General features: G+C 44.5%; 1 protein-coding gene across 8 annotated transcripts in view; it reads right to left on the bottom strand.

The window, feature by feature from the left end:
- LOC118100961 (protocadherin-15) overlaps positions 1–17,660 on the bottom strand; it is a 133,423-nt gene that overhangs the window by 1,375 nt on the left and 114,388 nt on the right. The window contains exons 36-40 of one of the 8 annotated variants that reach the window (XR_007032320.1): positions 8,503–8,524; positions 7,904–7,942; positions 6,926–6,999; positions 3,313–3,442; positions 1,033–2,740 (exon numbers count right to left, since the gene is read on the bottom strand). Coding sequence is in view for 4 of the 8 variants with exons in the window: in XM_035146516.2 (XP_035002407.2) it covers positions 13,912–15,550; positions 16,300–16,305 (1,645 nt within the window). In the remaining 4 variants the exon portion in view is untranslated. Of the gene's footprint in view, positions 1–1,021; positions 2,741–3,312; positions 3,443–6,925; positions 7,000–7,903; positions 7,946–8,502; positions 8,525–8,556; positions 15,551–16,299; positions 16,306–17,660 lie in introns of those variants that run through there. The other 7 variants (XR_007032318.1, XR_007032319.1, XR_007032321.1 and 4 more) reach the window with 7 other exon arrangements.

The following is a 17,660-nucleotide window of genomic DNA, read 5'->3' on the forward strand; positions in this document are numbered from 1 at the left end:
TAAGAGATGAGAAGCTGTGGAGGCCGTGCAATCCACCAAACAGTTGTTAAGAGTTTATATAAAAGGTGGACGACATTACGGCTCCACAAAAGTGAAGCCAAAGTGTCTTGATTGCCCCCTGGTGGCTGGCTGCAGTACAGGTTCATAAACCAAACTTTTCTCAATGATGTTACTGTATCTGTTATTACACTGATGTATGTTTACATGCTAATCTTTCTCGTAAGTTTGGTTTTAATCAGTTGTTTGATGTATTTGGGATATTTTGGCTTCATAATGATGGTCAAACGTTCACTCACACTGCAAAAAGAAACACTACACAGCAAACCGAGTGACGTGCAGCAGTGTTTAGTCCAGATGTTTCCTTTGGAGGCAACTCAGAATATTTTTGGGATCATGTGGTGCTGAATTTGAGCTTCACAGAAAACAAGGGAAATGCTTTAAGAAGTAAACTTTATATTATCTTTATAACATGGATCAGAGAAAACACTGCTGTGTTAAAGGCTGTAGTGACAGTTACTGACCTGCTATCACACAACATTACCTCACATTTTCCATTTTACTTCAGTAGAATAGAAAAAAAGATATATTGCATGATGAAGAAAACATCCCCCCCCCCCTGAAGACAACAACAGGTATTGGAAGAAGTGAGAGGGGAGAATAATAGACAGATGAAAAAAGCTTGATCAAACCTTAAAGGTGGAACAAAGAGAGGTCAGTGAATAACAAGATAATCTCTGAGCAACAAGCAGCTGGAAGAGGAGTTTGCACAAAAGGAAAAGGAGCCAAGTCGGCTCAGGAGACAGAAACCAGTCGATTACTTCAACGTAACCAGAGCTGTGATAAAAGAAGACGAGAGAGGCTGATTGAAAACACAGAGAGAGACGGAGCGCTGCGAGGACAGCGGAGGACACGCTGACGAATTCAACCCCAGCGGACGTAAATCACAGCAAACAAGAAAAAGAGAGAAATATTACAGTGATAAATCTCACTCAGGTGAAGATTTCACTCCCGACGTTCTCACCAAGATCTTACTTATAGGTTCACAGAATGAGACGGGGGGGCAGACGAGGGCCTCATCCGCATTTCAATCAGCCGTCTCATTTTCCAAACAGCCCTCTTCTTCATCCTGCTTTCCTTCCCCGGCATGACCGCTGCTCTCCTCCTCCTCCTCCTCCTCCGCGTCCTCGATGATGGGTGACAAGTCGTCTGAGGTGTTGCTCACGCCTGATCTGATGTCTGATTGGCTGTGGCTGGAAGTTCGCCGACTCGATGAGGACTTTTCTGATCGACTTTCTTCCCCTGATTCCTCCTCTTCCTCACTCTCCTCCTCTTCCTCTATGGTTTCATGTGAGGAAAGTGCCCGTCTAGAGCTTTTGGGCCTAGAACTAGAAACTGTAGAACGTGAATATCTTGAACCTCTGTCCACCTCTTTGCTCCTTTCTCTCCGTCTGCTCATACTTTTTGTCTTTACATTGGCACTTTTACTTCTACTCCTGTCGCTACTCGCAGAACTTTTACTGACACCCCCCTTTGATTGTTTTCTTCTAGATTTTTTCTGCTCTTCGTCATTCTCCAACCCCGACTCCTTTTCTGACTCTGACCTCCCTCCCTCCTCATCTTGGCTTCCACTCATGTCTCTGTCTGGAGTTCTCTCTTCCCTTTCTGTTCCCGAGTTGGACTCATTTGTTTCCGTCTCGGTGTCAGATTCGGTTCTCTCGTGCTCGGCTGTCACAGAGGACGCGGGGCTACTTGCGTCCGAGAGACTAAACTCTGATTGCGACTCTTTGCTGCCACTTCCCGTCTCTGAATCGCTGTTGTGAAATCTCTTTCCTCTCCTCCACCGTCTCTCAGAGGAACTATCCTCCTCTCCTGACTCCCACCTCCTCCTCCTCGCCTCTCCTGCGGCTCTCTCATACACTGACGCAGAAACACTCATATCTCCTAAGGAGCCGTGCATCCTCCTGCGGTTCTCCTCCTCTCTGTCCCAGCTCAGTCCATCACTCCACTGTTCGCCTCCCACCCTGGCGGGTCCCTGGAGCCTTCTGGCGAGGGAGATAAGACTGAGGGCCTCGCTCAGCTTTTGTTTCACGGGTGGGGGTTTGCTGGCTTCCAGGGACGTCTGGAAAAAACTGTCGATGACCATGCTGCCGTCCATGCCGAACGAGCGGCCAAAGGATGACAAGCCAGGGAGCTCTCCTCGGTGCTCTGGCCTGACGCCTTCTCTTCCTCCTCCAACATTTCTCAACCCATTGTTTATCACGCCATTTCTGTGGCCTCTCCCCCATGTTTCCTCTCCCCGGGCTCCTCTTTCTCTCCCTCTTTCTATGAAATCATCTCTTTCTCCTTTATTTTCTCTTTTCCCTGACTCCCCCCTCTCAAACCCCTTCCCCAATCCTTCCTCCCTCCTCTCTTCCCCCCTCTCTCTACCTCCTTCCCCCGCATCCATCGGTCCGATCCTGGCTTTGTTCCACGGTGGGTGGACGGCCGGAGGCTGTCCAGATTTCTTACTCACGGTGGACAGCAGTGTGCTCACTCTCGTCGCAGCCTTCAACCTGGCGGCCACACTCGGGCCTTTCGACTTTGTGTTGAAGGTCGTGGCAGCAGCCTCCGATGGAGGTTGTCTGTCACCCTCACTTCTGGGGGCTCCTGAGGTCTTTCTGGGGGGCGGGATATGTGGAGGATGGGGCTGGAGGTATCCAGGGTGAGGGGCTAATCTAGCTCCTTGAAACTGTCTCCTCCCCTGATGATGCGAGTCCAGAACCAAATGAGAACATTTAGGAAAGGGACAAATGGAAACATGTCAACTGCACAAACCTTCACTGTTAACGTCAGCAGGATTAATAAGAGCTGGTTTTAAAACTAAACCTCCCATTCGTCCCAAAGACTTTCAGGGATTGCTCGTGCTATTAAATAATCTATGATACAAACGATGGATTTCCTTTTTTCTGTCATTTATTTGCTTTCAAAAAAAGGAAGCTCGTTGGTAAAAGACAGTAAAATTTAACAATTTAAATAAACTCTTGTTTGACAAAATATCTTCCTTTGGTTTCTTGGCAGCGGTTAGAGGAGTAGATCATATTTTACACTTCATTTTTTATTAAACTCAGGTTTAGGGATCAAAAATACTTTATTTAGCCGGACCACCACCAAGTTTTTCTAAAAGACATTTCTTTCCTGGAGTTTACTTTGGTTTAACAGTTTCCCTGTTGTTAGAGTACTGAGCAAAACAAGTAGATATCATTGTCTTCTATCACATTGTGGATGGAGGTAGTGGCCCCTTGTGTTAGTGACGGTTTGTGTCCTGGTGTTTACCTCCGCGTCAGACTCCTGCGGGCTGTAGTAGTAGCTGCCGTCATCGTCCACAACAACTTCTCCATATTCATCGTAGAGGCCGGCGGGTGAGATCAGCTTCCTGCGACTGCCGTACTGAGGCAGCTCGTACCTGGACGGAGGCAGGATGAAAACACAGAGCTTCACAGATAAGAAATAACCGTAAGAGGCTTGAAAATTAGCAATTTCTGCTCATTTTCAAGTTTACTGCTATTTATTAAAGGTTATTTTAAAGGTTACAGCACAGCTCAGTCAATCCAAAGTGAAGACATGACAAAACTTTGTTTTACAAACTAAACTTGCAGTTGGCTGCTGCTTTTCCACCAGCCACTTAAAGCAGGAACACGCCGGGCAACACTGCGGTTCACGCCGATGATAAGCAACGGCTAATGACTCTTTAGCGAAGCTGCCGTAATCACAAAGGAGGCACTTTGTTGCCAGGAGACATTCTGTGAGCCGAAAAACACTGGAATCGATTTTCCTCCCTTTTGTCTCTCTTTGTTGCCTGTTTCCGGGAGCGCTGCCTGACTCGACCGGCCAAGAAAGCTGTAATGTGCATCACTACTCGGGCTCGGCGCCCTGCAGCGAGCAGCTCGGGGAGCCACCGGGTCAAAAAACATACATTTTAAATACTATCCTGGAAACAATATGTCCCAGAGTGATTAAAGTAACAAATCTGCTGGAAGTCCTTTGGCTTCCCTCCATTCCAGAGTTGTGGAGAGAAGTTGTGTAATCTCTCTGCTTACAGTCAACCGGGGATAGAAGTTCCCCCATTACATTAAGCAGCCAAGTAATAAACAAATGGACGCGGCACGTGGGTGACAGATGTGCTCAGGGGAGAAAAAGGGGAGAAAGAAAGGACACAAAGTGAAAAGATGAAGGGTCAGAAGAGAAAGACCAGTCATAAAACGTGACATAATCCTTATAGCTTGACCTCTACAAGCTAATGTAATGAGTCTTAACCTCTCACTAAAACCTGCTGATGGGATTTCACAGTCATTAACCCCTCGACTGAAAGACGCACACACACACACGCACGCACGCACACACACACACACACACACACACACACACACACACACACACACACACACACACACACACACACACACACACACACACACACACACACACACACACACACACACACACACACACAATGTTATCACTTTGCTTTCATTTCCTTCCTCTTATCTTTTCTCCTTCTCTTCTTCTTTCTCACTCATCCTCCTCTGCTCTCCATGTCACCACTAGGGGGTGGTAATGACATGATAATCAGTTGCCAGAAACCACAGCCAACACACACTGATGTTTTTGTGGATGTGTGTGAGCCAACACAAAATGGTCCAAACTGACCAAGAGTATTACTACTAAGAATATAAAACACAAAATGAAACTTTTAAAATGAAATATGATTTATTCAATTCTGTCATTGATCCACAGTTCAAAGATGAATGATGAGAATTGCTCGACTTATTTTTACCAAATTACTTTTGCGAGGCAGATGATGGACGGTGGAGAAAACCTGAGAAATGAGTTTGGTTTTTGAGGATGGATGATTCATTATTTCTACTTTCCATCTACTCTACACGTAAAAAAAAAAGGAGAATTTAAGTCCCAACCTGTGGGAACAGTTGTGTAATGTAATCTGTGAAGTCACCCTTTAATAAACCTCGGGCAGGAGCTTCAACACCATCATTTTTACCATTAAACGATACAGCGCTGGCAAAGAATGAAATATGGGGGGTGCTAGAGAACAAGAGTCATCATCAGACAGCTCCTCCTTTCAGCTCTCGCTTCACCTGGCTTTTTGTTAGGAAACGTGCCAGACGTTCCCCTGTGATGGAGAGGAGCTTCCTTTATCGTGGACTTTGGGCTTTTTAACTTTACAGATCTTTTATTTTCGCAGAAAAAAAAAACTTTAGCACACTAGAGGAAAGAAAAACTGAAAAATACATCACACGTCTCTTTGTATAATCGAGTCGCAGGAAAGCAGGTTTGTTGCCAGACCAGCTGCTTCTGCCCCTGTAGCTAATTGGCTGCTTGCTGTAGTTTCATAATACTTTACTGTCGGCTATTCCTTGAATATTCTCATCCGTTGGTGGTAATAACTTCATGCACCTTGCACCCTGCTGACAAACAAGTTAGAAAGGCAGACTTATCTTTTTGTTCTTTCATCCTGTTAGTAAAACGTAGCTCATGGTGCCAGATTTCTCGTCTCCTCATCTATGTATTATTTACAGAGGAGGCCTAACTCCATCTATCAGCCACGCGGCTCATCACCCACGCCAATAACAGTTTTGGAAAAGTGAGATTTAATCCCTTTTCTGCTCTGTGGTATCTACGAGTTGAGTATTTTACTCTTGACTTGGGGGCAATGTGAAATTGGCTCGTTTTTGTTGTTTTGTTTTTTTTCACACATCAAAACATCAGACCTATGCAACAAGTGGTTCGAGTTATTTTCGGTGACTGTAAATAATCCGATCAGAATCATGCCAGTGGCAGACGGTGCCATTCCCACGAGTGGAGAAAATCCCAATTTGATGTCAGATGAAAGAAAAGGTCAGAAGGTTTTTCAACTTCGTTTGTTTCCCAAAGACAAAACTTTGTGTCAGTGCTGAGAGGAGAGTCAGTGTCTGTGAGCAGTCGACCTGCAGCTTTCATTCATGACTGAATCAAGTAAAACGATTAGATCTGAGTCACACAAGGTCACAGAGCCTGACTTATACAGTCTGAGTGCACACAGAGTCAGACATGAGTTTGTGAGTGTTGCTCTAAACCAACAGCATCTGGCCAATTGTCTGCTTCCATGGCTGACTGCCTGATTAGCTGCTACAGTATTAACACTGTGTGTGTGTGTGTGTGTGTGTGTATACTACTACCCTGTATTTATACGCAAGCGTGGGTGGGTGTATAAAATCAAGTTCCCAGGAGTCTGGAGCTAAAATTATAAAATATTACACTATGCATCACAGGTGCACACACACACACACACACACACACACACACACACACACACACACACACACACACACACACACACATTAATGACAGCAGGTGGCACTTGCAGCAGTGACAGGGGGTCGGGGTATCAAGGTTCTGCATCACAATAAGTGCATGTTCACATTGGGGATTTGGTCTCCGTTTCATTTCCCTGCACTACAACGCACTGAAGAGTGTCACAAGGCCGGTCACTGGTGTCAACGTTTCACTGGTGTCAACGTTTCACTGGTGTCAACGTTTCACTGGTGTCAACGTTTCACAGCAGCCGACACTGAGTGATGCGATCGGCTCGATATGGAAGCAGCTGCCATTCAGTGAGGCTCAGCTGGATAGGGTGCACATAATAAACTCCAGGGTGATGTCGGAGGAAATATAATAAATCAATGTGAGAGCGAAACTCTGTCAGTCACTGCTGGAGGTCAAAGGTGAGAGATGAAACATGTGGAGGAAATCCTCAGTACATTATGTGTCATTATCATCATCATCCTCTAGGAGCCAAGATTCACGACTAAGAAAACAAAAAATAAGATTTATACGGCATATATATATATATACAGTATATCGAGACAGACAGACAGACAGACATACTAACCCATGTTCATAGTTGTAATAATCCTGTGTGTAGTAGTCCTGGCCGGGGTCGATGCCAGATTCCATCGATAACTCCTGTGAGATTGATGAAACCGTCATTAGTGCTTAGAAAACACACTTTATTTACAAACACATTTAAAAACACATCCCTCGTGTTATTCAGCTCTGAATCAGCATCTGGGTGAATCTAAACCTCCACACGTAGATGTTCCTCCATCTGCCCGACAGCCCACACACACACACACGGGGCAGAGAAACAGACACTGAGTAAAGATGTCTGGGTTTGTCTCGTTTCCCTTAATGTCTCCTGCTCTCCCCTGTCTGTGTGTGTGTGTGTCTATGAGAGTGTGTGTGTGTGTGTGAGAGTGTGTGTTGTGGGCGTGATGCTCCTCTCTCCTGGCTCCCTGATTGCTGCACACTTGCCATCCACCCTCTCATCAGCCCGGCACCACATCTACTTCGCTTCTTCATCCACTCCAACGTCAAGGCCGCTTAAAAATACATATTCTTTGTCCTCGCCGTCCCTCCGAACTGCTTCTCGTCTCCCAATGCTCCAGGTTTGCTTTATGTCTGCCGGCTCGTCTCTCCGGCCTGCCACGCTCGCACCATTACCTGCCACCCGAAGCAGCTCTGCTCCACCGGTCTCCTGCCTCCCCCTCCAGCCTCCTGCTCGTCAGCCATCAAGCCCTCCTCCTCCTCCCCCCTGCGCAGCCTCCAGTCCCCCACTCAACGCTGCTCTGCCCTGACAGCGTTCACCTGCCAGAAACTCCATTTCCCCCGTCCACCTCCATCCCCTGAGACCGAACAATAAACCCTTCGACTTGTTCATTTGAGTCTGTGTCCTGCGTGTGGGTGCAGCTGCTGATTGTGACAAAGAAGAAGCGTGTAGAGGAGAAAGAGGGAGAGAGAGGGAGGGGGAGAAAGGGAGAGAGAGAGGGGGAGAGAGGGATAGAGGGGGGGAAAGGGAGAGATAGAGTACCTCTGGTCTGAGCAGAGAAGGTCGCAGAAGTTGTTGTGTCTGCTAGAAGGGAAAAGAAAAGCAACAGATGACAAGACAGGAGGAGGAGGAGGAGGTTTCCGAAACAGAAAATCAATTTTCACAAATGTCTATATTTGTGTTACTTGGTGTGTTTTTCCTCAGTGACTGAATGATCAGCTGGCAGTTAAATAAAACTGTTTGGTGGGAGCTGTATGTTCTCAATATATGTTTACTGTATGCAATATGGTGATGAATCGACCAATCAGCCTTGGTGGAGGTATGCGCTCTCTGACTGCCCTTTGTTATCAGCCATCATCTATATTGTTAAAAAGATTGGTTGACTTTCTAAATAAAGGTCTTTTTGTTTTTACATTTTAATACGCAGGGTCATTAAATGTCTCCAGACCTGGGAGGCAGGCCGTCAGTTATGTAGAATGAATACATTGGGAACAAAAGGCCCTGATTACACGCTGCTCCATCCCGACGGCATCGAGCAGAAAAGAACAGGAAGCAAAACAGAAAACAAAAAAAGGGAGCAACTGATGATCAGACGACAAGAAGGAGAAATGTCAATAAGACGAGCGGAGAGAGACACGTACCTCCTGTTGTCCATATCCACGCCTGAAAGAACCAAACAGGGAAAAACATGAACCAACATCTCAGAGAAAACGTAAACAGTAAACACTTGATGCATGAGTGAGTTTCAAAATGCAAATAACACCACAAACCCAAATAAAGAGTAAATCCAGTTCTGCCCGGGTGCTTATTTAGATGCACTTTTCAACGCGTGGTGAGCGCTGACCAGTGAGTGAGTCAGCACGGAACTGAAACTGACACGTTTTTACTTCTGTGAAATTCTCCCTGTCGACTCCAATCAAACTTTTATTTTGTCTTTTTTTGTGAAGTCTCCAATCAAATTAACCAGCGGCCACGAACCGGTGCATAATAAGTCCATGAACAGGGAGAAACCACCTGCACCAAGTGCTGCTTCTCCCATTGTTTCTTTTACTTCAGCTAAAATTAATTATCTGACGACTCTTTAGTTTCACATTTGCGAAAGATCCTGTTTTATTTTTGCCACATATATCAGATGATGACAGAATGAGCGACTAAGCTGGATGTTGGTTACGGTTCTGTCAACTTGAGACTCGCTGTTCCTAGAAAACAAACTTCAAACAAAGACAATGAGGCCAAGTGAAATAGAGTCTTTTAAAAAAACGAGACAAAAGCACAATTGGTGGGATTTTAAAAAGGGGAAAAATACAAAGGAAGAGAAACAGCTGAAAATGGCCTCGTCCATGCATCTTCACTACATGTGCAGCAGGTTCTATTTTCCGGTGAAACCGAGGTAATGAGCTGGAAAAATGAAGATGCATCGCAGAACAAATGGTGACTTTTGGAGGACACATTCGATTTTCCTCTCTGTTATTAGACTGTGCACATGCACACGCACGCACGCACAAATAGCTTAACCACTTGAGCTTTTCATTAAATCAATTCAGATGTAAATATATGCTGTGGCTGTGCATCCGAACACACAGACACACACACGGTTGTCACAGTTTTGAATGATTGAACGACGCGAGCTTATCTGGTTAAATAAGGTTGATGTGTGAGTGGATGAATAGATGACGGATGAATGGAGGAATAAATGAATGAAGACACAGTGTGTATGATCTCAGGATTATATTGTGTAGACTGTGGAGTGTGTGTGTGTGTGTGTGTGTCAGGAAGATAAGTCTACCTCTGTGTCCCTGTTGATCTGACTGACACATAATTAGGTCCTCTCCAGACAAAAACACACAGACAGCTATCTGATCTTTGTCTCACACAGTCTCACACAGTCTCACACACACACACACACACACACACACACACACACACACACACCTGACATGATTGACTCCCGCTCTCTTTGTGTACTCTCCACCTTGTCTCGCGGAGTGTATGAGGAACAGGAGAAAAACACCCGCTCTTAAAAACACACTTTACTGTGACACTCAGTCACACTCTCTCTCTCTCTCTCTCTCTCTCTCTCTCTCTCTCTCTCTCATAGAGCTACTGTAGCTCCCTCGCCCTTTCCACAGTCTCTCCTCACCTCATTTTTCTCTCACTTTTTCTCCAGCTCGAATCAAACGCTGCTTATTTCAGCACTCGAAAATAAAAAAAGATATAAAATTTGCAACAAAATGATCTTCTGAGATTCAGAGTTAGCTCACGCAGATATTCTTAGAATCTCCCTTTACGGCAGCACACTGTAATTATCTTTGCTCTTTTTCTGCTTGAAACATTAGCTCCTGATAATCATTGCTGTTTCGGGGATCAAACCTGTGACTTTGCAATTACACGTGAGTGAGCCAGCCGCTCTCCACCAGTGTCACGTATCTCTGTTCCTCATCAACTCAGTTTCAATTAAATGCAGTCTGCTTTGTCGGGTGTTGAAAACATTACATACTCCTCCAGATGTCTGAGATGAAATGTCTGTTTTCTAGCAAACGCACAATAAAGGTGAAAGCAGAGAATGTGTCTGGGGGACAATGAAGACTGTGTGTGTGTGTGTGTGTGTGTGTGTGTGTGTGTGTGTGTGTGTGTGTGTGTGTGTGTGTGTGTGTGTGTGTGAGTGTGTGTAACGACCCAGGCTGAAAGAAAACCTTAGTATAAAACATTTCTGAGTCACTCAGCTGAAACAGTGGCTCTTCCTGCAACCTGAACAATGTCGCCGTGTGTTTTCATGTAAGTGTTCTCACTCACTGGATTGAGTGTTTTGTAAAAATCTATTTTAGAGGCTTGATCGTGGTTTAATGTACGTTAGAAGAAGAGGCTGCTAAAAATTTTTTGCAAAGGCTGTTTATCTTGTAACTGCAGCTCATTCTTTCCTCTGACATAAGAGATTCCAAAGATGCATTAAGGTGTGTGTGTGTGTTTGTTATAATGTCATCACTTGGTCACCAGAGATATAACTATCAGGGCTTGTTCTATTGGTTGTGTATCATGATTTGATCTCATTGTACCGACATGATCTTGAGGGACAGACGTGATTCTGTCACCTCTTAATGACAACATGCGTCTAGAATCCTCTTCTCCAAACCGTGTTAACTGAAGGCAGTGAAATCTACTCGCGTGTGATTCTTATATCTTTAGAGTCAGCGTTTCACAGGCAGGTTCTTCTTTGCACATCAGATTCTCATTCAAATGAATGACTTTATGTGTGACGTTATTCCAAAAACGTCGCTCGAATGGTCATCAAATGTAATAAAAAGATTTTTATATTAAAGAGAAAAGAGTCAAAGCTCAACGCCAACAAGGTTCTGTCTCTGTTGCTTTTTTACACAAAAACCTTCTGAACTAATGAAGTAAAACTTGGTGGAAGTGGTAGAATACAGGCTTAAGAACTGCCGTGAACTTTTAGAGCAGATTCAATTGAGGTGGATGAACCAGGAATCTGCCGACATGGAAACAAAGAGCTGGAGACCGTAAACCTTTAAACAGGACAAAGTAACTTCAGCATATTTCATGCTAGTAAGACATTTGGCTTAGAGTGAAGCACCTTTGATGCACAGTGAAACATCCAATATAAAAGTATAGGGGTATATATAAATTCCTTTTGGCATGACGCGGTTGTGTGACCTTCATAAAAGACAGTATCGTATATGTGAGGTGAGTGAAGCATTATACGTCCTCATTAATATGCCCCAGCTGTAGGAGGCCGTGTACATGGCTTCCTGTGAATACTTTCCTGGCACAGTTACATCAAGAGCAAGACACACAAGGTAATTGTCAGTCAGGGGATGAGCCACTTTGCTGCTTCTGCTTAATCTGAGGTTATTTTAAAGACAATTGGGGTTTCTACTATATTCCAGTGTTAATGTAAACACGACAGAGGATAGGGAGACTAGGTCAGTAGGTTTATAACTAATGAGGATGGGTTACGAATGAGTTAACCTCTATAGGGATGGATATATTCATCCAGAACGGAGGCAGGAAACAATAAATCCTGTGCACTTAGTTATCACCACAGTATTTTACATTTTATTGAGAAAAATGTCTAATGTCGGAGGCTTTTTTGTATTTTTTAATATTAATCATTTCCCAGTCAGTTCCTGCACAATGACAACACAGCCCTATAGAAAAGGTTCATAAAAATTTAGCACATCTCGTGAATAAAAATATCACTCTACATAAATGTCTCAGAAATATTTCCGCTGTGCCTCTGCCTCCACCTACAGCATCAAACATTACTGTGTCATCTTAAAAAAAAAACATACACGTGACATTAACAGACAATTCAGGACCAATGCAACATTAATGTGAGTCCAAGGTGAAAAGAAAGGATTAACAAGACATAATTAAAAATGAGAGAGGAAGACAGACTGAGAACAACAGAAAGAAAAACCTTGTGAAAACCTTTCGGCGCTCGGGGCCAGTATAGAGAACTAGAAACAAAGTATTTATAATATATGATTTTAAAACTAACAACTAAATTGCATTTTCAGCTTGGAGCAAGTTACTTTCCAACATTGAAAGACACTCATGTCTTAAAGTATTGATCTTGAAGGAGACATGTGATGCTTTTTGGAATTGTCTTTCCTCTAGTGAGTTGTATATGTGTGTGTCAAGTTCTGCAAAAATTAAAAAGACCAGAATCTGCAGAAAAGGAACTCCTCTCACACAGAACACTGTTCCTCATGCTCCTGAAATGCAGGTGAAGACCAGAGGCCTGAACCAAGTGTTTCAGACAGAGGCTGAAAAGAGGAGCTGCAGCAAAGGACAGTTTGAGGAAAGCGATGTCAAAAGTATGAACCTGAGTATATATGATCATTAAATGTCTCCTTTAAAAGAAAAATGTTGTGCTTTGCCTCAAATAAATTAATGAGCTTACATCAATTATGGACAGCTGTTTACAGACAGCACGTAGAACACAAAAGAGGTTCTGATCTTAGAGTAACTGTCACAGCTCTCGACAACTACATGACAGTGAATATGAGGCGGAAAGAAAAAAACAAACATGACACAGACAATGATACTAGTTGTCGTCCTGTAGCAGCAGAAACTGTAGGAAATCGTATCCATGCAAAGGAACATATAGGAATCCCCGTTAAACGCAGTTCAATCCAAGTTGGCAGGTTCAACAATGTTCTTCCCTCCTCTTGATTGATTTTCCTTCTCACACCCGGTGCATCTTCAATCAAGCTCTTCAGACGCCCACTCGATGTGTGTGCGTGTGTTCAAGCCTTCGCAAACATGTAATCAGCCAGTGAGTGTGAGTCATGTCACATCCCTTTAAGAAAGACACTGATTGATCATAATTTGTTGTAACAACAATTACTTGGCGAGGATGTGAAATGTTAGCGACAGTAGTCGAACTGAAAGTCAACCAGGAAACATTTCACCTCTTCTAATCATTTAATTACTCGGCTCCCATCTACAGTTGTTTACGTCAATTTTCCTCTGTGGTAATTAAAGAACAAGCTCTATAAATGTTGTTTGGGGGGAAAGAGAAATAATTGCCAAGGCAGATAATGAGTACGCTTCACAAACTATTGCTTCGATGTTATAGTTCGGAGCCGAGCTTTTGAATTCCTCAGTGGGTCAGCTTCGCTGAAAGGGGCACAAATTAGGAAATGGAGTTAACCTTTTAACCTGGTTTTCATTTCCATTTTTTCAACAACTTGAATCCCTCTTCTTTTAATAGTTCTAAGCTACAACGTGACACATTTATGATGTGACCTTTTTGGCTGTAACACCTCCTCCCCTTCTCTTCTTCTGTTTTCAACATGTAACTTCATTTGAGATAAGAATCGTTTTTGTTCTACCGATAGAGTTTATTTTAACCCTAGTGCCTCTTTGTTTTTTGTGTAGAAAACATGAAGTCATGTTGGAAGAAATCATCAAATCATACCAGCGTCACTGAGCTATTCTGAGCATCAGTCCCTTGTCAGCTCAGCGGGAACTAAGCAGTGTTAGGAGATTCCCCCGCTTCGTGCTTTTCCATATCCGACACACGGAGGCTAGAGCATTGTCGACTGAGAGGGGAACCGCTTCTCAAGTTCTTCCACGATGGAGTTCATGTTTGTGTTGGGCCGAATCTGTGGAGGTGGAGGAGGTGGAGGATCCTCTCCTCCTCCGGTTCCTTCTCTACCTCCCTCTCCTCCCTCCCCTCCTCCTGAACCAGCCTCCCCTCCTCCTCCGCCTTCAGCTGCTAATAAATCCAAGTCGAGAGAATCAAGAGAATCTATGGAGGCCCGCCCCTTCATGACCTTTTTGAGCGGGATCTGTTTCCGATCTATCTGACTGAACATGTTGGCCACGGACTTCTCAATGTCCGCAATGTTCTGGATGTTCTTTAGGATTCCTTTCAGCTCCCTCCTTTGAGGCTCGGGCTCCACAGGAAGCGGCGGCGGTGGCGGCCGGAGGGACACGGGCCGCAGAGCTGGAACCTCCGACAGTGAAGGGAGGACGAAGGTGGAGGGACGCAGGAGTGAGGGCGACGAGGGAGGAGGGAGAGGTGGAGGAGGAGGTGGTGGCGGTGGTGGGGGAGGAGGAGGAGCTTGCTTTTTTGTTTGGTTGGAGTGAGGGGAAGGAGGAGGCAGAGGAGGAGGGGAGGCAGGGTGCTGCGGAGGAGGAGATGTAGGAGAAGGAGGAGAGGATGCTGGAGGTGGTGGAGGTGGTGGGGTCATAGGAGGTGGTGGTGGTGGAGGAGTCGAAGGAGGGTCGGGGATAATCTCTAAATGGACCTGAAGTCTGTCGTCTCCACTCGGATTTGCTGTTAAATTTCCGCCGAAGCGCCGCAGCACAGGTGGAGTCGGCTTGTGACTTGGTGGAGGGGTTCCTCCGTCACTTTGGGTCACGATGATACTGGGGGGGCCGTCTCTGGTCAGAACAAATGGGATCGTATGTGTGGGAGTTTGCTTGAGATGCTGAGGAGACTCCGGGAAAATAGAAAGCAGAAAATCAGGTGACAAGGATCCTCGTGAATCCCTGTTTTGCCTTTGTCTCATTTCCTGGAGCGCCTGTTGCTCAAACTGCCGGGCTTGTTCTTTGACCGTCAGCTTGGGCTCCAGACTCGGACTCCCCATCAGGTCTGAATCCAACCCACGGTCAAATCCTGAATCCAGGCCAGCGTCTTTACTCTCCTTGAATTCAGCCTTGAGGAGCTCCAGCTCCCACTGCACAGGATCCATGACCACTTGGCGTCTCACGGCGTCATACATATCCCTTCGGTGTAACCTCGATGGGAGAGTCCAGCTGTGTCCGCCCCCGGATCCCCATCCACTGTCACTGCCACTGTAACCACCAAAGCCCACATCACCTCCACTGGAGCTGAGCCTCAGCCAGGCCTCTCGAAGGCCTTTCCTGGAAGGGGAGAAGTTCCCGAGGAGGTCTCGTCTTCTCTGGCTTCTTCCGAGAGTCTCTGGACTACTCAGGGTCCCGTCCTCGTGGTAGATGGGGTTTTTGATAGTCAGGGGGTTTTCGTCAGAGAGGAAGGTGATATTGGACTCAGACTTGGGCAGTTTGTTAAGCACCCCTCCGTTTGCGACACACTGCCGATGGGCGGCGATCGCGCGATCGGCAAAATCAGAGATCAGGCGCTGGCGATCGATTTCATCCAAACTGCCGCCATTGCCACCACCGCTGTGGTTTGATCGGCTGGTGCATGGATTATGGAATAGAAATGAGAAAAAGGGAAAAATAATGAGTGAGTTACAGAGAAAGTAGGAGTGAGAAGAGGGTGCAGTGAATCAGAAAGATGTAAGCTACATGAAAAAGATAAGGGAGCTGGGGATTGTATAACATTTACATGAAAGTAAATGCACAGAAAGGGGACGTGACAACAGAGGTGTAAATAAAGAATGGTAGAAAAAGAGGCAATAGAACGTCTTCTAGAGCTGTTTGATTAATTCCACATTAACACATGAATGAGGAAGGGAACAAGAGGAAATGGATGAGAGATCTTAAACAAGGTCTAAGTATTTTATTCCTGTGCGGCTTTTACTAGAGGGGCAAGGGCGCTGGAACAGACACACAAAGGAAAAGAATGCAAATAGGTTTTACAGTATGTACTAACAAGTGGTGTGCTACAAAGACGCTACTGCATCGGGACTGTAAACAAAGCCAGATCAGTTGGGACACAGATAGAAAAGTGTAAATGCTACGGAGTTGTGAGAGCAGACACTTTTCCTCTCAACAAAACACTGATTATATCTTTTAAATAATGCAACTCGTCATCTGCCAAAGGAACGATCATCCAACTGTGCTCTACGATCTACGGCTGCACATAGAGCTACAGTTACCACACACAAGCGCCGACCCAAACACAAAACTAGAGCAAAGAGAACTGTCACTGTGTCGCGTCAAATTATCACAGATGTGAAAACGATTTTCAGCATCCTACTCACGTTTGTCTGTCAGTCAGGGATAAAGGCGGATGGATGAGAGCAACAGAAGATGGGACATCAGTCAACAGGAGAACAGGAGACGTGGAGTGATGATGAATAGAAAGCAAAGAATGGTGGTAAATGGTAAAAGTGTTGGACAAAAGCTATGGTGGTAGAAAATATCTATAGAAGATGATAACAAAGCAGAGCTGAGGTCGGGGAAACGGGGATGGAAGTTTTCAAATTTCTCATCATTCGCCAAAGCATTTCACACATTTATTCATTTTCATTTTCTACTCATGCATGAATTTTGAAAGCAAAAGTTACATATATAATACATATAAGTATTAAACCAAATATTATATAACTAAATAGATAGGAATATGAATTTTTGTGATCACCACTTTATGAGTAGTTTAGCCGATTACAATATTTTAGCTAATTTGATTTTTATGTTATTAAATGTTTTGAATTCTTTTCTAAAAAAACTTAAAAATGTAGTTAAAATGATTTAAATAAGTGTGAATAATAAGACTTTATTTTTCCAGCATTACATATGTTGGTTTTAACATATTTTCTGCTATTTGAAACTGAACCATATGCCTGTGAAGGGACATAGAGAAAAGAAATGATGGTTGAAGGATGTGCACTTGGTGATGAAGGAGCTGGATCCCTGAGGAATGTCATTAAGTGTCAAGCAGGACATCTTAGACGAAGGAGTTACTCCTTCAAAAGGACCGAACTTCATCTGGCACCTGGACTTAAAGACACTCCTCTGGGATCCGGCTCCTTCAACATCAAGCGCACGTCCTCTTTCCTCACGGGCAGTCCATGTTCTCTGCATTTAGATACATCCACTGGTGCCCGTGAAGCCGCCCAGAGAACTGCAGCTGGTTGCCACTGAATTCAAACAGTATTCTCCTGACATGTCTTTCCCTTATGTGAAACCCGAACCTACTGCCAAGCACTGATTTAATATCTTTATATGTGAGGCCAAGCTCAGAGTAAAAATCCATGAACCCGCCCCATTGTTCTGGTTACCATGGTCCCAGACTGAACTGGAAGTAGATTGAAAAACATGGAAGTGCACTGAAGTCAATAATGAAATACTTTGCAAAACATTAGCAGGAAATAAGTCTCCAGATTAGCATGAAAAGGTGTAATCCAGAATAAAAATCTTAATAGAATCACATTAACAGTGTGGGCTGGTTTAACATATAGAGGAACACAACAGCATGCCGTATAACATGACTTCCTTTAACCTGCTGCTAATATTAAATTGGAGAACATTTAATTTTCCATAGGTAATTGAAAAAAGACATTAAACCCAAGTCTGCCCAGAGAACAGCTAAAGGTAATTACAGGGAGAGCAGATGCCTTGA

This window comes from Hippoglossus stenolepis, chromosome 21 (assembly GCF_022539355.2).
Source record: "Hippoglossus stenolepis isolate QCI-W04-F060 chromosome 21, HSTE1.2, whole genome shotgun sequence".
Lineage (NCBI taxonomy): Eukaryota > Metazoa > Chordata > Actinopteri > Pleuronectiformes > Pleuronectidae > Hippoglossus > Hippoglossus stenolepis.